General features: G+C 45.4%; 1 protein-coding gene across 19 annotated transcripts in view; it reads right to left on the bottom strand.

The window, feature by feature from the left end:
• LOC135913673 (uncharacterized) overlaps positions 1-22,810 on the bottom strand; it is a 163,194-nt gene that overhangs the window by 31,909 nt on the left and 108,475 nt on the right. For 12 of the 19 annotated variants that reach the window (XR_011515354.1, XM_065446249.2, XM_065446260.2 and 9 more), the window contains 2 exons: positions 20,003-20,066; positions 4,037-4,113 (listed from right to left, as the gene is read on the bottom strand). Coding sequence is in view for 13 of the 19 variants with exons in the window: in XM_065446249.2 (XP_065302321.2) it covers positions 4,037-4,113; positions 20,003-20,066 (141 nt within the window). In the remaining 6 variants the exon portion in view is untranslated. Of the gene's footprint in view, positions 1-4,036; positions 4,114-19,998; positions 20,067-22,810 lie in introns of those variants that run through there. The other 7 variants (XR_011515355.1, XR_011515356.1, XR_011515357.1 and 4 more) reach the window with 3 other exon arrangements.

Genomic DNA, 22,810 nt, shown 5'->3' with positions numbered 1-22,810 from the left:
TAAAACGTGAATAAATCAACCACGCTCGTTGATTACTTGTCTCCACCTGGTTTAAAGGGAGATGCCTGTAAACATCATAACGTATTATTGATATTACTATTCTTAGCCGTATTCACCCGCTATAGATTGCAATAGTTATAGCTATCTATCTGCCCTCTATCTATCTGCCCTCTATCTATCTATCTATCTATCGCTATAGCTATCTGCCCTCATTTCTAAAGTCGACGACTTAGAAAATAGGAGTCGCAGAAACAACTTGGTTATATACGGGCTACCTGACGATGACGAAGAGACAGCAGCTGGGCTTGAAAGTAAGGTAGTGACTGAGGTCTTTCAGGACAAACTAGGATTAACTGTTTCTGGAATTGAGAGGTGTCATAGAATTGGTCGCAAATTTAAAGATAAGCAACGCCCCGTAATACTCAAATTTTTGGACTACCGAGAAAAGGTGTCAGCATTGAAATCCGCGCACAAACTAAAGGGTACCGAAATATCAATCTCTGAAGACTTTTCCATCAGAACGCGAGAAATACGAAAGCGCCTGTGGAAGAGTGCCGCGCAAGAAAAGGCTAATGGAGCCAAGGTGAAACTAATGCACAATAAATTGTCCGTTGACAATGTAATGTACGGCTGGGATGAAGTTAAAGGTGCCCGTTATAAGCTGAGTAATAAAAATAACTGACAGCACAAGCCCATTCCTAAATCACTGAAAATACTAAATGTAAATTGTAGAAGCTTATTAAACAAAATCAGTGATTTGGAAGGAATTATACTTTGCGAAGATCCTGACATCGTGGTCTTAACCGAGACATGGTTAAATGATACCATTTACGACAGTGAATTTGTGCCGGCTTCCTACAGTGTACTTCGGAAAGACCGTGGTGGTAAAGGTGGAGGAGTTGCCATACTCTTTAAAGAATATTTAAATATATTGAGCATGCCTGAATTGCCTAATATTGAATGCATTTTCTGTATGGCATACCATAACAATGTCCGGTATATTGTGGGAGCACTGTATAGGCCGCCTGGATCGCCTGTCGTGGTCTTGGATAACCTTAAAGATTATATGACAACCTTTATTAAGCTAAATGATCGCATTATTTTAGCAGGTGACTTCAATTTGCCGGATATTGACTGGTCAACATTCGCACTCAAAACACATAATGACGAATCAAGTGAGACAATGCTTGATCTAGCTTTCTCGTTTGACTTGACGCAAACTGTAGAGCACCCCACCCGAATACAAGGGAATTCAAAATCTATTTTAGACCTCTTCTTTGTTTCTGGAACAATCCTCGATGCAACTAATTGTGTAGTGATGCCTGGTATCTCCGATCACCAGGCTGTTCTCCTAACCCTTTACGGTATGACTCTTGATAAAGTTTGCCCTAAGATGCATTTTAGAAACTTCTCCCGTGCTGACGATGTTTCCATTATTGATGTTCTTTCCTTTAATTTTGATGCATTTTGTAATAACACTGTAAGTGTTCAAGAACTCTGGGACCAGTTCAAGGCCATGGTACATGAATGTATTGAATGTCACGTGCCAGTTATTGTTAAAAAGAAAACAAAAAACCCATGGATTTCTCGGGCGACACTGCTGCTAAAAAGAAAACTGAAGCGCATGAAACAGAAAAGAAAAGCAAACATTTTTTCTCCGCAATTGGAACAAAATATAGCTTCCCTTAATTCTCAGCTCAAAAAGCAAACGGCCATTGACAAACAGCATTACTTCGAAAAATTTTTGCCCAAATTTATATCAGAGTCTCCTGAGAAATTCTGGCGTTCGGTTTCCCCAACCTCAAAGACCCATGATCAGTTTGAAATCCAAGGTGTTCTGGTCAGTGATGCACACGAACTATCTAATGCCTTCAATGAACATTTTAAATCCGTATTTACTAACGACAATAACATCTTTCCAAAATTTGAAGCCTCACTACCACCTTTGGAGGATCTTGTCATTAGTGAGCATGGTATCTTAAGTATGCTGCTTAACCTTGAGGTAAAGAAATCACCTGGACCTGACAATATACCTAATGCCTTTTTGAAAAGATATGCACAATGGACATCTAAATATTTGTTTGTTTTATTTACAAGGTCCCTGTGTGAAAGTCAAATCCCAAGAGACTGGGGGACTGCCAGAGTGAAACCGCTTCACAAAAGTGGAGACAAGCAGTTGATCAAGAACTACCGCCCAATTTCGCTAACATCGACTGCTTGTAAACTACTTGAACACATAATTCACAATCACATATCAAACTTCCTCGAAGCTAACAATTTCTTTACTAAATATCAGCATGGATTCAGGAGGGGTTACTCAACTTGTACACAGCTAGTAGAAACTATACATGATTTTTCCTCTTCAATTAACAATGGAACACAGATTGACGCCGTATTTATGGATTTCTCGAAAGCTTTTGACAGGGTCACTCACGAAAAGTTAATTTATAAGTTAGACACAATACTTCATAACAAACAATTAGTAAAGTGGATTTCAGCCTACCTTTTAAACAGGGAACAATTCGTTGTTTTTAACAATAATTGTTCTGACAAACTTACAGTTCACTCTGGCGTCCCTCAGGGCTCTGTTCTTGGGCCTCTATTGTTTTTGATATATATTAATGATATTGCGTCTAACATTCCTGTGAAAATTAGGCTTTACGCTGATGATTGTGTCATTTACACAGAAGTAAGAAGTGTCTCAGACCAATTACTACTAAATAGCGCGTTGCAAAAAGTTTCTGCATGGTGTGAATCATGGCAAATGTCCATTAATTTTGAAAAAACTGTATTGATGAGGATTACTCACAAAAAGAATGCCTTACCGTTTGATTACAGTATTAATGATGTGACACTTGCAGAAGTAACAGAATACAAATATCTAGGGCTATGGGTCACTAACAATCTCAGCTGGAACAAACATATTGATTTCATAACGTGTAACGCTTTTCGTAAACTGTTTTTCTTAAGACGGGCATTGCGGTTATCCACTCCATCTGTGCGCCTACTTGCTTACAGATGTATTGTCTTGCCTACCTTAGATTATGCTGCTATCATTTGGGACCCATTCACTAAGACTAACATAAACAAAGTAGAGAGGGTTCAAAGGAGGGCTGCTCGGTACATATATAATTATTACCGACGTACATCAGTAACACAACTTTTAATCAAAGCTGGTCTGCCGACAATGAATGAGCGATATCGTTCTGCAAGACTTAAATTCATGTACCAATTAATTAAAGGACACTACAGAACCCAACTCACCCATTTAATTCATTTTTCGTCTGGGTATGCGACCCGACAACGACATCAACTAACTTTAACTCCTTTTCGCATCCGTAATAACTGTTTTAAATACTCATTTCTTCCACGAACTATTACCGATTGGAATAACCTCACTAACAATGAAGTGTTGCAACCGTCACTGACATTATTCGCTCAACATATTGCCTAGTGTGTGTTACTTCATTTCATCACTTTACTGTTCTATTGTGTATTTTCTTTTTTTTACTGTTTGATATCTTGTTGAAATGTATTCATGATGCTGGCTGCAGAGCTTCAACCTGCACCCTTATTTCCCTTATTTCTTTTGTTTTGCCATTTTTGTGAAAGTGCTTAATTCTTTTCCCACCCTGCTATGATCCCGATACCGGGATTGCAGTATCAATAAATAAATAAATAAATAAATAAAGAATGGTGTCTGCGGGAAGATGGTCTGTCGTTAAGCTGGTCAAATACAAATAGCATTAACGGCAAGAGATATTATGGGGTTTTTAAAAGGCAAAATCGCGATGCGATTATTGGGTATACGCTATACTGAAGGGCTCCAGAATAATTTCGACCAATCTTTAAAGCGCTCTTAATGCTCAGTACACAGGCGTTCTTGCGTTTAGCCCCCATCGAGATACGACCATCGTCACAGGGATTTGATCGCGCGACCTCGTGCTTATAAGCGCAACGCTATAGCCGTTAAGCGTAAATAGTGCACAGAAAAAAAGATTATTCGCGCAATCAGCAGAACACGATGTGCACGCACCTGTAGTTCGTGTGGCGAATACGCCCGCGTACGAGCGTTCCTGTAGTGTTCGCTGGGCTCAACGTTGTCCAGCACACCTGCGTGTAAGAATAGAGGTAATGCACAGAAATATTGCACATTTGGTCCAGTTATCGCTACCTTGGGATGTTCGAAGCGTGCCAGTAGTACAGGCAACGCCTACCTGTGTTTGAATGACATTCGACAAAAATTACTTGAAAACGCTAGCTTGGCACTTAATAATAATAATAATATTTGGGGTTTTACGTGCCAAAACCACTTTCTGATTATGAGGCACGCCGTAGTGGAGGACTCCGGAAATTTGGACCACCTGGGGTTCTTTAACGTGCACCTAAATCTAAGCACACGGGTGTTTTCGCATTTCGCCCCCATCTAAATGCGGCCGCCGTGGCCGGGATTCGATCCCGCGACCTCGTGCTCAGCAGCTTGGTGCTTACTGTTCATTCCGCTAATACCAGGGCGTACACAGGAATGCAAAAGTGACGAAGCGAAGTGGACGCACCATCGACGGTTCTTCATATGTGGCGCATTTCGCAGATTTTCATGCCTCAAAAGTTCACGTGGCTTGATTAAGGACGCTACATCTGTCTTTATCTTGATGAATTACGAAGCAATATTATATCTTAGCTGAGGAAGAAAGCGCTTCGCGCAATGTAGAATAAATTGAACTACTAAAAGATTATAAAACATTATCATGCAATATTTTAGCCGAGACATCGTCGGCTGAAAGCAAACGATTTTCTGTGGTGAGCAGAGGGGTTAGATGCACTTAGTTTTCGTTTTGCTTCCTCATTCTCACGACGTAGTACTCGCGTGACCCTCACGCTCACGTTGAAAAATTTGGAAGATATCCCACAATGTCGTCCTCAGTTATAAAAAAAATATATCCGCCCTCACTCACCCTCACGCTGAAAAGGCTACCACCCTTTTCTTACGTTCCGTTTTCTACAATTTCGAAGGAACCATTAGTTCAACCCGCGCGCTTCGTTAAAACACCGATTGTCTAGTGTCATTCCTATTGTCAAGTCGTGCCATACGTCTTTGCTTTTAGGTCGACGCTCGACCACGGCTCGGCAAAGTATACGGAATTCACAAACTCAGTCACAAATGATATTTTTTGCTTAGGGCTCGCTCGCAATCAGACCCACGTAAAATCTGCTCAGACGCACCCGTTCGCGCTCACTCAATTTACACCCAGAAAGGCATTCTTGGCCCACAGATCTCACGAACTGAGTCGTTCGCTCGAATTCAGAATGTCAATGACAAAAATACCTTCATACCAGACCGCGGGATATGAAACGCAAAAAAATGGGTAATCACGTAATTTTTACTTTACATAATACGTGGCGTCATACATTGTCTCGTGTTCTTCACAACTCTACCTAAAACCAACTTTGACTAATTTGTGCATGCCTTAATCTCTTTTAATACACATTATTCCACTTGAATCGCCCTTGTTCCACTTCACTTCAACCTTATTGAAAGAAGCTGCAGATTTACGCGCTCAAATCACTAACTGAGTATTAGGCAAGCCGTAGTGGGGGGACTCAGGAAATTCGAGCAAAGTGGGGTTCTTTAACGTCCACATAAATAAGTGTTCGCATTTCACCACCATCGAAATGCGGTCGTCGTGGCCAGGATTCGACCCCGTGACCTCGGGTTCGGCAGCCCAACACTATACCCACGAAGCAACTGCAGCGTGTAACCCTTATCCAATTACGTTTTCCTGAATGCACTGCTGCCAGAAGCAGCTCTCTCTGCGCTGTGCTGTACGCTGTTTCGTGGAAACAAGCCTTACGATAACATGCCATTTCAGACTCTCGGCCAACGTCGAAACGTGGTGTTCCTCGAGCCATTTTGCGAGCGCGAAATACTCCATGCACAAGGCAGAGGCGCAGAAACAAGAAACACCTGACTTCTAGTGCAATTTGCTCCCCACAAGGTTACTCGAGCAGGAGTCATTAAACGTAAAGCAATAATGCCGCTCTCGTGTGGAAGATGCTGCCTTGGTGAGATCAGAAGATGCCTAAACTATATCGCAAGGGAACATCGCGCGCATGTGCATGCAACAGGCCCAGGAGATTTTGCTAAAGGCTGTCGAAGATGTCAGTGCAGCCTTAGTTTTACAGCAGTGTAAAACTGTATTAGCACCTTTTCTGTTTTTATCACGCAAAGAAATTAACGAGGAGACAGGGGTTAGCCGAGGGGCCCGATTTTTATTCATCGTATCGTGAGAAGTCAACAAACAAATGGACAAGCAAAAACAGGGCAAATTAGTTGTACTTACTGACTGAATTCAATAAATGATAAAACAATGGCAATGAAAGTGGATGCAAAAACAATTTACCGCAGGTGGGGAATGATCCCACGTCTTCGCATTACGTGTGTTATGCTCTAAGCAACCGAGCTCTCGCCGGCGCCGTTTCCCCATTCACTTTCTTGAGGAATTCTCTTGAGTATGTATGTGTTACTACCAGAAATAAACTTGGGAGTATTAGCCAGCGCCACCACTCACTAACCTCTGTGGCGGATGTGGAACATCCTTTCTGCTGCAGCCGTCACGAGTACGTTATTTTCCTGGGTGAAGGCAACTGATCGATAACCCCACACATGGTACCTGAAGGCATCAATGTGGCCGCATTCGAGATCCTCGATACGTAAGGACGAGAAGTAGGCGGTTTACCGAGGGCCCCGATTTTTATAAATCGTATCATGGGAGGCCAAGAAACAAAGACCCCAAGGAAAACAGGGCAAATTGTCTTTCTAATTGAATTAAAGAAATGATTAATAAATGGCAATGAAAGTGAATGAAAAAACAACGTGCCGCACGTGAGGAAAGATCACCCGTCTTCGCGATGCTCCAACCAATTGAGCTACATTTACGAAACATTTACGAAAAATTCACACGCGAGAAGCCGGTTCAATGGCAATAGTTTGTGACACATTTCGGGAGAAGCGGTGATCGCTTTGGTATAGGACAACCATAACAAGGCACGTATCGTTGTGTTCCCATATGGGGTATTGCTTTCTTTTTGTCATATCTCAAAACAGTAACCAAACAGGTGCGACGATTGTCTTTTAAAAATGATTGACTCCGTATGACCGTGAAGGTTTGAAATATTTGTTAGCGCTGTTCACTGCCAACGGCCGCCTTTCGAAAACAGCGTACACGTTGGAGGTAACTTTTGCACTGAAAAGCCGGCTCGATGTGTCGAACTAGATATTTGCTGAGCAAGAGGTCCCGGGTTCAAATCCCGGCCATGGCGGTCGCATATGGATGGGGGTGAAATGAGAAAACACCTGTGTGCTTAGTTTTAGGTACACGTTGAGGAACCCCAGGTGGTCGAAATTTCCGGAGTCCTCCACTACGGCGTGTCTAATAATCGGAAAGTGCTTTTGGCACGCAACACCCCATAATTTAATTTTATCTAGTGAGAAAATACGGCGGAAATATTGACAAAAATACGTCAGAAATAGTGACACATGTATTTGTCTTTATCGGGTGACACGTTTCACCGCCTAACAAATGTTATCGCACAGCGCGTGACGCCCTTCCATGTATCGGAAGTTTCTGGAATGTTATCGATAAGTTTCATCCGTTGTTCATGACCGAACCTTATGTAATCTGATTACATTTGTGTGAGACGCGAATTATGTAGAACTATGTGGAAGGCACGCGGGCCCCAGCGATTACTCTGGATTATTCGACGACTGATGCATATGACCCGACGAGCGTGACTCACTCATCAGATTTTCGACGATCGCCGATTGTATTCGCCGTTATCGTTCTTTGAGTGTAGCCTGCTTTGAGGGCACAAGTTATTCCAAGAAACCGCTAGTTCCTTTATTCAAAGTTTGGCTGCCTTCTTCGCCGTCACTGCCACGTGGCATCTGGTGGAGGTGCTTTACGTTCATGTATGGTACGTCCCGTCAAGTGGTAATCCAAGGCCCGACCGCAAAGACAACACCAACGCGTCCCAAAACATCAAGCAAACCGGCGGCAACAGGAGCTGCCCCGGGAACACGGTCATTTACCAAAAACAACCAAGAAGAAAGTCCAAGAAGATCGTACAGAGACTACCAAGAAGACATCCCCAATGCCGCCGCAGCGGCCTAAATTATTCTTCAGCAGCCCAGGCAACAACCGACGTTTCCACATTTGAGGACCCGGAAAGGTGGCGGCAGACGTATGAGAGTTTCGCTACGTTTAAAAGCTTGGAGAGTGACGACAAGCTGCGACATGTCTATTTCGCATTGGAGGACGCCGCCAGGAATTGGTTCGAGAATCGAGAAGCTACCTTGGCGACGTGGGACCTGTTCCGAAGCGGCTTCCTGCAAATATTTACAAGCGTCGTCCGAAAAGAGCGAGCTCAAGCTCTACTGGAGGCCTGAGCGCAGCTGCCACATGAGACGATCGCGATACTCACGGAGGAAATGAGCCGTCTGTTTCGTCAAGCCGACACGGAAATGTCCGAGGCGAAGAAAATACGCCTACTGATGCGTGGTGTAAAGGAGGAATCTGTCGGTGGAATGGAAAGAAGCCCACCGAAAAACGTCGTCGAGTTTCTTCGTGAGGCGACGAGCATCGAGAAGACACTGGAAATGTGGAACCGGAAGTTCAACCACCGAACCAAGTCAACAAACTACGCCGGAGTTCAATCACTGGCCACCGACGACCTGCGCGAAACTATTAGGGCAGTCCAACGAGAGGAGTTTCAGATCTTTCCTTCATCGCAACCTCAAATGGCCTCAATCGCCGAAATCGTGAAAGAATAATTCCAGTGATCGCTAGGAGTTCCCGAGGTGCAGCCAAAATCATCGCAGCCCCAGCCAGAAGTGATGAACTAGGCCGCTTTCGCCAGCCGTCAAGGTACCCCTACACCACCACGCCAGGGCCCTGTAACGCCGCAATGCCGTCGACCACTGCCGCCAGCACGCGCACCCGTCGACCAGCGCAGCTACCCGAGGAAGACAGACATTTGGCGCGCCCCTGACTACCGTCCGCTACGCTACCACTGCGGAGAAGCGGGTCACGTCTACCGACAATGCCCATAGCGCGAGATGGGAATACGAGGCTTCACCATCAACGCTCCACGCCCTGCAGCAAGCTGAACGCCCTCTCAATATCGTGGACTACATCGCCGCTACTCGGTGGAGCTATCGACGGCCGTCCCGTTCGCCATCACCAGGGCGCTACCTGTCACAGCAGCGGCGACAACACACTGGCGCAAACCCGGGGCAAGTCAGTGAGTCCAGGTCCGGAATACTGAAAGACGCATCCGATGGAGGTGCGGTTGCTGGTTTTAGTTGCCTAGTTTTTTTGCCTCCGCCGCCGAAGAAACAACCTCGACGACATAACCACATGCCATGACCCTACGATGTCTGGAAGGAAAGAGTACGATGACGAAAGGGGACATGACAACGTCACATACCAGTCACATGTCAGCGCGACGCAGCCGTTATGCGACGCCAAGAGCGAAGAGTAATGCAAGACAAAGAACCACCGACCTCGACTTGCTTCTCGACGGCCACGCAGTCACCGCCTTAGTCGACGCAGGGTCCGATTAGTCTGTCATGAGTGGACACATCGCCCCCAAGTTGAAGAAAGTAAAGCCTACATGAGAAAGCCCTCAAATTCGGACCACTGGAGGACACCTCATAACACCGACTGGAATGTGCACTGCAAGAAGTACCATTCAAAACCGGACTTGTTTTGCCACCTCCGTTATCCTTCAACAGTGTTCACGAGACGTCATTCTCGGCACGGACTTCCTGAACCAACATGGCGCAATCATCGACCTGAAGTCAAAGTCAATAACGCTATCGGAAAATCAACCAATACCGCAGGAGAGCCTTCCTAGTCACCGCGCCTTGAGTGTCCTCGAAGAGCAAGTGAGCATCCCGCCTCGCCCCAGCATTGTTATATAGGTCCGCACCGAAACACCCGCTCACGTAGAAGGCGTCATCGAAGGCGACCAAAGTATTCTGCTCGACCGGGAAATTTCCGTCACAAGAGGGATCTCTCCATTGCACGGAGGAAACACTAAGGTGTTGCGGACAAACGTAAGCCAGGAGTTCAAGCACATCAACAACGGCACGATGATCGCGAACATCAAGGAAATTCTCGAAACCAGCAATGCGTTTGTTCTCTCTGATTCTGTCGCATCTACACTGAAAACCGTAGTTCCCGAGGCAGCCTTGGACATAAATTCAATTCTACCCGTGGTTAAGCAGCAACAGCTCAGAAGTCTGCTTCGACGATACAAAGAGTGCTTTTCGAGGTCCTCAAGGATTCGACCTACACCAGTCGAAAAACATCGCATAATAACCGAAGAGCACACTCGAGCACTCAGCCAGAGCCCTTACAGAGTTTCGACGCGAGAACGTGAAACTACAAGACACGATGTCGACGAAATGCTGCGCGACGACATCATCCAGCCGTCGAAAAGGCCGTGTGCATCTACTGTAGCCTTGGTGAAGAAAAAGGACGGAACCCTACGTGTCTGCGTCGCCTATCGTCGTTTGAACAAAATCATGAAAAAGAATGTATACCCACTGCCACGAATAGACGACGCATTAGATGGGCTCTGCAGCGCTAAATACTTCTCGTCGATGGACCTCAAGTCGGGTTATTGGCAAATAGAAGGTGACGAAAGAGATCGCGAAAAGACAGCATTCGTGACCCCAGACGGCCTCTGCGAGTTCTAGGTTCAACCATTCAGACTGTTTTCGACGCCTGCAACGTTCCAACGCATGATGGACACGGTTTTACCAGGATTCAAGTGGCAGACCTGTCTTGTTTACTTGGATGACGTCGTCGTCTTCGCCGCAAATATCGACGATCACCTCAGGCGGCTAGGGACAGTACTAGATGCCATCAAGTATACAGGGCTCATTCTGAAACCTGAAAAGTGCCGCTTCGCTTACGATTAGCTTCTGTTCCTAGGCCACGTAATCAGTAAATCTGGTGTCCACCCAGACACGCAAAACAAAGCTGCAATCACACAGTTCCTTCAACCCATCCACAAGAAGGCAGTGCGTAGATTCCTTGGCAGGTATGCCTACTACAGGCGCTTTGTCAAGGACTTTCTCAGTCGCTTTTTCAAGGACACTGGGAGCTATCGCAGATCTAGTAGCGTCGCAGAAATGTAAATACGCCTAGCGCTTAGGACGTTAGCCGAACGCCGGCGCTGCTTGCGTCTCAAATTTTTTTCATAAGATCTTTTACAACAATACTGGCATTAATAAATCAAAATACATGCTTAACCCGCATTACACATCCCATCGCCGTGAACACCCATTAAACGTAAGGCCAATGAAGTCAAAAACGAACGTTTTTAAGTATTCTTTTTTTTTCCAAAACCCTCAATGAATGGAATGTTCTGCCTCAGGATACCGTTTCCAAACCTTCAAATTCAGCCTTTTTCAATGAATTGCTTGATATGGGACCATTTCGCGTGTTTCGATGTTTTCTCTCTTTTCTTTCTCTTTTTATTTTTTGCGTTTGCTTGCCTACTATATGTATTTGTGAGTGTAGATGTGTTCATATGTTCTTGTATGCCCATGTATGTGTGTGTGTATTTACATATAATCCATTTCTTCTTTCTTCTTTTTGTTTTGGGATAGTTATACTGCCTGCACTGCATTATTCATCACCGTGTTTTTTGTTTTGTAATGTAACCATAATTACAACTCTTTACCATATGTATTACTTCCCCCCACTGTATTGCTCTCTGAGCGATTGTCGGACTGTATAATAAATGAATAAATATATAAATTACTGAGCCGTTGGCTCGTCTAACTAATCGTGACGTTGAGTTCAAGTGGGAAACGTCGCATGCCGAGGCATCTGAAGAACTCAAACGACGCATCCAGTCGCCACCGGTACTTGCGCACTTCAACGAGTAAGCCGATACAGAAATCTATACTGACACCAGTAGCCTAGGCCTCGGTGCCATTCTAGTCCAGAGGAGAAACGGAGTCGAACAGGTGATAGATTACGCTAGCCGGCCTATGTCAAACGCGGAAGGCAACTGTTCTGCGGCCGAAAACCAATGCTTCGTCATTGTTTTCGCTACAGCTAAATTTCGCCCTTATCTATATGGCAGGCCATTCAAAGCCGTCAACGACCCTCACGCGTTGTGTTGGCTAGCGAATTTAAAGGATCCTTCAGGACGACTGGCGCGGTGGAGCCTCCGACTACAACAATACGACATCACTAACCTACAAGTCCGGACGAAAACACACTTATGCCGATGGACTATCACAGGCCCCTATTGCCCCGCCGCCGCAAGATGACGAGAATGACGACGCACTACTTGGAGTAATAAGCGCGGAATACTTCGCTGAACAGCAACGCGGAGACCCGGAGCTAAAATGCCTCTTTGAGTATATGGAAGGGCGCATTTAGGCGCGGGTTATCTTCGTTCAAGCTTAAAAACAATCTACTCGTGAAGAAGAACTTCTCACCAGTGCGGGCCAACTACTTTCTTTTGTTCCTTCGGGGCTGCGCTCAGAATCCTGCGCACCGTACATAACGATCTCATCGCCGGGCACCTCGGTTCCTCACGGACGCTATCGAGGATACAAGAAAGGTATTATTGGCCGCGCCTAACTGCCCACGTCGCCCGTTACGTCAAGACATGCCGAGACTGTCAGCGACGCAGGACACCGAACACAAGGCCAGCGGGATTACTACAGCCGATCAAACCTCCTTGCCGAGCTTTTTAGCAGACGGGGATGGACTTGTTGGAACCGCTTTCGACGTGAACATACGGAAATAAGTGGATCGTCGTGGCGACGGACTACCTCACCCACTTCGCTGAAACTAAAGCTCTGCCGAAAGGTAGCGCAGCCGAAGTGGCAAAAAGTTTCGTCGAAGGCATCCTGCTGCGACATGGTGCCCAGGAAGTCCTCATCACCGACACAGCAACGGCCTTTACAGTGGAGCTCATTTACCATATTTATCTGCAATATAGGGGAAACGCCTCACCAGGTGATCTCTATTCACCCCTGTCTTGCATGAGCTGACTCCAACCTATGCCTGAAAATTTCTTCCTTTTCTCACTGCAGCTAATCCTCTGCCACCCTCGACTTTTTTTTCCTTCCCTAAGCTTTCGTTCTAATACTATAATTGGCCAGCAGTTCTGTTGTTTACATTACAAGACTGGCACAGCAACACTCCTTCCTCCTAATCTCAAACAAAATACCACCTAACCACATTTGTGCCACTAAAGTTTGTTCACCCCTTTATGTTTTCTTCTCAAGACAACATAACCACATTAACTGGGGCAGAAACTTCACCTGCTGCCAGTACATTCGTTGTTTCTTGCCATCAGATATCCACAGATGCTTTAAACTTAAATAACAATGGGACTTTATGTGCAGAGTATTTACGGGCAGCTGTTTACATCAGAACTGATGCATTAAAATTGGCAGAGCCAAAAGTGCAGAACACCACTCCTACATATAGAACCTTCATGAGGGGTAGGGAGTCGGGTTTTAACTCCTTGGTTGCACCTCCCGAACCAACTCGCGACACACCAGCGACCCAATTCGACAAGCTGGAATTTTACATGCATCTGACCATTTCCCTCTGTCTCCGCATTGTCCAGAACACAGACAGAAAACAAAAAGAGGAGGATGCCCAAGGCCTCCGCTTAATACGTTGCCATTCGTGTCATGCCGTTTGCACAATCTTCAAAGGTGAGCTAGCTGATGGCATTGTACGTGAGCATGTGAAACACTTCCACTATCTGTGCTCCACCATTTTCAGAAACGCACACGGGCAAAGTGGAAACAGGTGCTGGACAACATCGAGTGCACAACCACATAAACACAATTATGGTTAATAATGCAGCGGCCTAACAATGGCCACGCCACCATCCAATGAAGTTCTTTCTCAGGGAGTTGTGAGGCAGCAACTGTTTACACTTCCGGAGCTAAGCAGCATTTCAAGCCCCCTGCCTCACGCCACCATCCTTTGCAGCTATCTAACCTGTTCTGCCGTCCGCCACAGTATTCCTGGTCAAAACAAAAGCTTGAGGAAGTCCATCCTGCAATAAGAAACGCCCCTCGCATGGTGACCAAAGCTCATGCGGTGCCTTGGGAAACAGGAAATGCAGCATCTGTGAGTGAGGCACATCGTCACCCAGGATGGGAGACTGGGCCAGGTGCTAGGAACTCTCGAAGAGCAGTGGTGGACCTTGCCGTTAGGTACGGAAGTTGGCCGAGGCTGAGGAGGATCTTGAGATGAAAACTGGAGGTTTATTTACATTATTTACAGTGCGAGTACAAAGAAATTAGGTCATAAAGACATTCCGGGTCGGCAGCAACTCGGACGCTGCGGCCCGTGGCAAGAAGCTCGAAAGAGATGAATGAAGGAATGCACACTTGCGGCTCCCGATCTCTGGCTCTTAATCTCTTCGGTGTCTCGAAGTCACATAACGTTCGGCCAATCGGCGAGCCTGCTCAGGTGGCCTCATTTTTGGCCATTCGTAGGCGCCCGTGCGAATGTACGTCACACCCGGCGCAGAGGGTCGCTGTATTGCCTTCACCTGTCCGAGGGAGTACTTCTCTGCGGTATTGCCTTCCTGGTCTGCAGCTGCCATCACAAAGGCGGTTGGGGGGGGGGGTGGCTGCCAGGGCTTCACGGTGCATTACAGCCGTCTTGCCTCGCGGCTTGCAAGCCCACAGCGGGGGCAGGAAGTTTGTTCTCGAGTGATTTTTCAGAGCAGAAAAGCAGCTTTGCTCTCAACCCACGTTACCTGGAACTGTGCGAGGCTCCCGCTACACTTTCGGGAAGAGTCAAGCAGTAAGACAGGAGCTCCACATGCGGTGCACGAGGCGGGGGACGCCAACTTGTCTGGACGTGCCGCGCCTCGGGAACGTGGTAGATGTGCTTCTACGCTCCTTAATTAAGTGTGATGCGATTCGACGTGGTCTGGTGTACTCGAAGGAAGCTGAGGAAAGGGTCCCGTTTCTAACCGCTCCTCCTTGCCCCGGAAGTTTGGAATGGCCGGTGAAATCAAATCGCTGGCCATGAGGAACGCTGACAGAAGATGTAGGGTACCGGTGTCGAGCCTCGTGTGACCAACTTTGGGATACTGGGCCCTGGAGAACGTACGTGACACAAACAAAACAACATAGCGCTGCACCACGTCCTAGCGCAGGCTCTTCACCTTTGACTCACCAGGCTATTACTAAGTTAAAATAAACCCTGATCTTTTTTCCCCAATTTTGAGGTAAACAATTAACGAAAACAGCCGAACATAGCTTAAGTGGCCTAACTTCATGAACAGCCTGTCCTTACTCTATTGCGGTGGCGTACTTATCGCACGTGTTGGCGCCACAGTCCGGTCATCTCCACAAGTACGTAATCACAAGCGCTCTAGCTTTGTGGTCACTTATCAGAACGCGTACTTGCGTCTTAGGCAAACGTTTCATTACGCATACTCGCGTTTCTTCCTCTTGTACATACAGGACACGTACCTTAAACGAACAATTAAGCTTGAGGGAGTTACGCACTCCATAGAACCCTTAAAATAATGCATCTTTTAGTAACTAGTTCTATGCACGCTAAGTAGAGAAGTCAGAGCTCGGCCGCCCTAAACACACTGAGCAACCCAGTCATAAACCTTCTGCTTGTAGCCGACTTTCATTGATGGCTAGCAAATTTATCGAAGAACCCCTGCGTTACACTGAAGCGACAGTTAAAAACCATTACATTGCTGATGAAGTCTTCTTGCAGTGTCTCTCTTGCGGGTGGTGGCAGCACAAGCCTGTACTTGTTTAAGCTGGGGTAAGATTCATTCATTACGAGACCAACGAAATGCCGACGTAAACAATTACCTGACTATTCAGCATGGTGTGTCTCCGGGACTATTTTATCACACCAAGCTGACAACGCCGCAACGTTGAAGTGCAAACCATCATAGTGAACATGCTTTCATGTTGACGAAACAGACAAAATCAGCATGTTGATCATAGATTCACCAATCCCAGTGCAATCGTCCGCCGAACCAATAACGTCATTGACAGAGCACCTTCACTTGTATACATAAGTGATCGCGCGCAATGTGAATCAAAAACATGCTTTCGAAGTCGAAATGCCTAAACTTCAGTCCTCCGAAGGGCTGAAGACTGAGCCAATGTTGATCCTGTTCAGTGAAGGTTAGGCCTGGCGAAGCTGTAGAGTTCACAGTAACCAGTTAGGAAGAAGGTAACTACTTTTATAGTTCAGTTCTAACCTTAGCATTTGAAATCAACTACTCTTCACTTCGCACAGCAGACACATAATAAGAAGAAAGCGGAGACACAGCGCTGTGAGAACAATTGTACGTCAGTAATTCCAAAAACTGCCCGTCCGATTCACTAGGCATATGAGTGGGTCAGCATGTGTTGTTATACTGACAGATTTCTTTATTCCAGAGATACCCTGTTTACCAACAAATAAAATGAGAAGCGACATGGTGCATTTTGTACGGCAGCAGTTACTCACGATACCAGCGTTGTCATCCGTGTTTTTACGAGAGGACTACACGGCCTATAAGTGAGTGCTCACACGAACCCAGTTTTCTCTCACAATATAGTGTGGAATACACAAACGGTCAATAAGAAGAAGTGAGAATCAGAAATATCAGCCAGTAATATCTGTATTTAGTTCACATTTGTCATTTAAATGGGTCCTGAACCACCCCTCGGGTTTGGTGAAGTCCACGGATAGCGTATGCTGCTGTGAACATCTGAGCCAAGTTTTGGAGTCGTGCGCAGGGTCTGGAGCTTGGAAGTGCAGCACGAAGCCACCTTTATTCTCAAACACACTTTTCAGTAGAGCCTTCTTTTCACTCTTTCGTGGAGGCTTTATTTCATAATATGGCAGATTCTGGTACGTGTCTGCTACTGGCCAATAGCAGACATCAATCAAGAAGGAGGTTGGGTCAGTGCGGTTCTTCCTACCATTACAATGTATATTTATTGACGAAGTTTAATAAACAGGCTGAAGCAAAAATCTGCTTTAGAATTTCCATGATAATTATGTACTTCCCGAAGAATTTGACAATCGTCTGTTCACAATAGGCCACAGCCGTCCGCGTAGTGATTATACTTTGGCCACCCTGATTATTGGTGTTGTAACCGTCGGGTTTTGCTAATTTCGACTAGTTCTGAGTCGTCAACTAGCCTCCAACCACGCGATACTTAAGGTGAGACCACACAACATACACTTGCCAGCGCACGCTCACTCTTCGCGCTCCTGGTTATACACCTTGGCAGACTATTGGCAGCATGTCAAAATCTGTAAGCTGGATGTGTCTACTATCTGTCGTTCAACATGATGAAGAAAAACACCAGTCCGCACCATGTCGCACGGTCAGACTAGAGCGTATGAGCGCAAGCATGAACTCAAGCCCTGTCCTGCACGTAGCGAGCGCTCCACATATGCACTACAGTTACACGCAGGTGCGGTCTGCTATGTAGCGTGGATACCGTGGCCGCCACAGGGTGCCACAATGAGTCCCCTGGCTCAGCACAATGGGGCACGCTGAGGACAATCCCGTTTGTCTTAGCTTTGTTGCGTCGTAGGTTTGTGTCAAAACTGGAAGTAATGGCATCTACGTTAACATCCAAAATCAAGTTTGAACGGCGCACCACGGAGACAATCAATAGGCGCAGTATTGTGGGCACGCCCCGTTCTGCCACAGCCTTCACAGTGCAAGGCATTGAAGAAGGAACGGGGGCGTGGCGGAGGCCGTGTTCGGTTGCCAATAACTGCGCTTCTGCTGAATGCATCTAAGTACTTCTTGTGACAAGCTATTTCCGAAATTCCCTATTTAAACTTCAAATGCATGTCCCCACTTTGATAAAATGTGGTTCAGGGCCGCATTAAGGCAATCATTCGCTTATATTGATTTGTCTTTTAAGTGGAACAGTGTAGGTCATACGCACAGATATGTATGTTTTGCTATGTTTTAACATTATCTAATATTAGCGATGCCCTGTTTCGACAGTATTTGAAGCTAACAGATCTGTAACTGTACAAGTAGATGCAAACAAATTGACCACCTTGGTAAGTCCGTCAAGTAAGGCAGCGCCTAAAGGCTGCGCCAATATGCGACATGTTTGAAGAATGTGTAAAATGAATACAAAAAGCAAGCTGCAAGTGCAAAAATTAGCGACAACGAATTAAAAGGCGTCGTCAGACAGGACTCCATATGCCTTTATCGGGTGCACTGTAAGCACAACAGCGCACTCAGTCTTTCACAACCAGTAGTCGGCGCGTGCTACATGGGCTCCAGAAAAGACATGCTGCCCCAGAGAAGCCAAAAATTATTTAATCACTATTGCCGAAGCACGCAACCGACGCACACTAAATATGGGTGCAGGTACACAAATTAACAGGTGAAAGCATCGGCAGTCTTCCAACACGTTTCTAACGGCACACGCCAGAGGGCAGCACAGGTAAATGAAGAAATATTGAGCTGCATCAACTACCCTGATGAAAAACTAGAAAGGTCAGTATCACCATAAGCACATGCTTGGTAAGTGAGAAAGGATGAAAAAAAATACGGATAGCAATGGCACCTTGAAGTTCTCACAACAGTTCCCCTGAATTTTCCAGCATGTGCTAGTGTTTAGTTATTTATTGAGTGATAAACACAGCATTTGCAGCTCTACACCAATTACCATGCTAAGCAGCCCGCAATATCATGCACCCCTGAACATGACCTACAAAGCCCAGTCATCACTGACATCATGTTATTTATGTCCACTGCAGCACAAAGGCCTCTCGCAGCAAATTTAATCCTAGCTAACATCATTTTACGCCGGCAAATTTCCTAATTTCATCACACTACGTAATTCTTTACCATCCTCGACTACCATCCTCTCAAGCATCCTTCAAGGCAAATATTTCAGTACGCACAGCATGGAACATGTAATTTCACTCAAGCCTCGCTCTTTGCCGCAACTTCCTTAGGTCCCCACCATATTTAGCATATTTGCTACATGCTCATGTATGTCATGGCCACTGGCCAATTTTCTTTGGGTGTTGTAAGTTAACAGTGGCTCTGAAACAAACAACAACAGAAATCTTATTGCTGATAAGAACATGGCACCATCTGGTGGAAGAAGACAATATCCCTCTACTGATACCGCAACTTTCAAGATTAGGCTAAAGAACAGAGGGCTGTGTCATCAATTTTACTAGGTACCTTTTTTTCGTGTTACTCGCAGCAAGACTGTCTTGTGTAGATTTAATTCCACGCGCCAAAGTTTACACCAATTGGAAATTGCAATACCTGACTCCTGAAAGCATGCGTGATCATTTCGTGAAGCTATTTTTTTAAATATGACACAGTCATCCGCAAATATATTAACATGAACATCAATCATCGGGGATTTCGTCTACTATATCATTACTATAGATCAAAAATGAAAGCGGTCCTAATACGCTGCCTTGCGGTACGCCCTAGATTACCTGACGTACAATTGAGGAACATTTAATTTCTACGAACTGCTGACCGTGTCGGAGATAGGCTTGGATCCATGATTTAATATTTCATAGAAGAGCAATGCACTCGAGCTTGTAGATTAATTTTCCGTGGGGTAACTTATCGAACGCTTTGCTAAAATCTTAAAAGAACATGTCAACTTGTCCCGTCGAGTCAAGTGATTCAGATATATTGAGTTGTTTTGAGATTTGAGTTGTTGTTTTGTTGTTTTGTGTTTGTTATTTATTGAAACATATGTTGTTCGGTGCATTGTATGGGTGATTCCAATGAATGTATGCACTGTTCGCTTCACTTTGCTGAGCGCTTGTAGGCTCTGGCTTACGTGGGTGGGAGCTATTGCATTTTTTGCTTGCTTACGGGGCGATCACCCATTCGTTCTCTCACGCGACTGACAAAGTTTTCGTTCGAAAGGCATAGAAAAGATTGGATACTTACTCACTGCAAGTTGTTGTTATTGAACAGCCACCACAGAATAATTGCCAGGAGCAGGCAGAGGGCGGCGACTGCACATGAGAGAAAAAGCATTACGTCAACAAGGTCAGCATTCTCAAATCGAAGCTGTATGAACGTAACAATTACGAAGCGTCACCTATATTATATTCTATCTCTGTCGAGTGCCAAATGACCTTTGTAGAAATCCCGCAAGGTATGTTTCATGCAAAGATGTGGCTTTATTCGAGACAAAATTGGGAATGAGAGGTGCTCACAATATTTTCTCTAATTTAGGTTGTTTGTCTGCGGCTTAATTAAATATTACGTGCTGCATCGGTGATCTCGACGCTCGAGATCTTCCTGTCACTATCACGCTCTTGAGTCCGAGGGCCACTTTGCGAAATCGTGATGATTCTGGAAATAATAGGGTACATTTATACTAGCGTGTAGGCATATAATATTTCTACTGATAGTGTCGACAGCAATACGGACAGACTTGACTATTTATTTCCTTCAATACTTTTTCACATAACAAATCTACAGTGCATTTCGTTAACCATTGATAAATAATTTGGAAATGATATTTTTTTCAGGTGCCTATTATATTTATATATATGTATGCACATATTGAACTCAAATAGAAGCGATGCATTATCACAATATTAAGGCATAATACATGCAAGCCACTTATATGACCAACGACAAGCTCTTCAGCACGCATGTACAGGGTTTCGCGGCGATGCCGATCTGGTAGTGCAGTGAGTGGCATGCTTATTAATGGAGCGTTCTACATCCGCACTGGTCCATATGGACGCTACCCAGCGAGAAAAAAAACGGCTCAACGATACACGACAGACAGCGAAAGCCGCCAGGGCGACAGGGTGTACTGCCCAGGTAGAAGAAGAATGTTTTCTCTAGTCCTACGCGCCAAAACCATGATTTTATTATGAGGCACGCCGTAGTGGGGGACTCCGGAATAATTTTGAACACCAGGAGATGTTGAACGTACCCCCATTGCACGTGGCACGAGTGTTTTTTGCATTTCGCCACCATTGAAATGCCGTCACCGCGGCCAGCACCTGATATCGCCACCTCGTGCTTCGCAGCACAGCACTAGAACCGCAAAGCCATCGCTCCATGCAGAAGCGCCTGAACGAAACGCCACACAGCGTGGCACCATCTCTTGAGGTAATGCAGAACCCGCGCCGCGGAGCTCGCGCGCTGCTGGCGTTCACCACTGATCGCCGAAAGATGACAAGGAACTGTGTATATGGTGCTCTGTAGCTGCCCTGTGAACGCTGCCATTGGAAATGACAAATAACAGTTCCGCACACTAGGACTTACAGCTTGAGCGATAGTGTGGACAAACACTAAGAACTCGGAAGCAATATTTATAATATTCTGTTTGGGCAGTAACTAGCGTATGTAATGGGGTACTGTATAAAGGGTTGGGGGCCAGAGACTGCATATTTAATGATTTGATTGGTCACCCGGATGATCTCGTTTTGTTTTCGTTTGAATGCCCGGATATTCCCGTTTGAGTGGACTGATAACAGCTCTGGCTTTTGGCTCAAAGTTACTCGAAGGCCACCAATAAAGGCAGCCTAAAGCATATCGTGCTTTGAAAGACAACAATGCAAAAGCTCCACTGCTCCACCCCGAGACGTCGTATATCCTGTTGCGAGTCTGGATTTCTACTGTTGCCATCAACACTTAAGAGGAAGTTCTAGCTCAGGGCCAACTTGAATTTACCTACTAAAATGCAGGCATAACCCATAAATTTTCCTTGACAAGCAAACGGCATGAATGAAATAGAAGTCGCTCAATATAAGAGTCATTCTTAAATTCCAGGAAATGTAGCACGCCGTATTTTTGTTAAGCATCCCAAATCTTTTATTTGGAATGTGGAATATTTGGAATATTCCGTTATCAGGGTTATTTGGTACGTGGTATCTGGTAATTCTTCAAACGTCTACAGGAAAGCATATCTTCCCCTATGAAAAACGTGGTATGGAATTCGTGAATTTATTTACATATACATCTCTAAGTACACTGATGGCCACACTTATTCCCTGAACGAGCATCATATATTGCCTTCACCCATCGTGGTGACATAGTGGCTGTAGTGTTGCGCTGCTAAGCCCGACGGCACGCACTCAATCGTGACCACAGTGGATGGCTATGGCTATGGCTATGGTTATGGCTATGGATGGCTATGGATGGTTCTGCTGGGGGTAAAATGCCAAAATGCCCGTGTACCGTGCTTTGGGGGCACGCTGAATAGCTTGAGGTAGTCAAAAGTAATCGTGAGCATACCACCACGGCGTACCTCATAATCATATTGCAGTTCTGGCACGTAAAACCCGAGAATGCAACTAACATCTTGGCACAGTTGCACACACCACAACGCTGCATGTTTGTGTGATTTGGTGTTTTGATTTCGGCGTAGCGTGTGAGCACTTCAGCTAGGAAGCATCAAAATTGCACGAAAATATTGTCACTTTCGTAGAAGATGAACAAAGACTACATGACATTACACACTGCACCAGGTAAAGTTAACACAATTTAACGGATCGAACTGAGTTGTGCATGATTTTCCTGACTTCTGTCTTCGTTATATTGCACTGCCCCTTCAAGATGTCCAACCAGTACCAACTCACCCAAATGTCGATCCTTCTAAAGATTTATGTATTTGCTTCACGAGAACATGGCTTGAGATCAATTTGCAGGTTAGCATACATCTGCACATGCCTGAATCTCGATGTCTACTTAAAAAAAATTGTAGGTTTTACGTGCAAAAACCACAATCTGTTTA

Source organism: Dermacentor albipictus, chromosome 6, assembly GCF_038994185.2.
Source record: "Dermacentor albipictus isolate Rhodes 1998 colony chromosome 6, USDA_Dalb.pri_finalv2, whole genome shotgun sequence".
In the NCBI taxonomy this organism is placed as follows: Eukaryota; Metazoa; Arthropoda; class Arachnida; order Ixodida; family Ixodidae; genus Dermacentor; species Dermacentor albipictus.
Note: the sequence above shows the minus strand (reverse complement) of the source record. Positions and strands in the feature narration are given on the sequence as shown.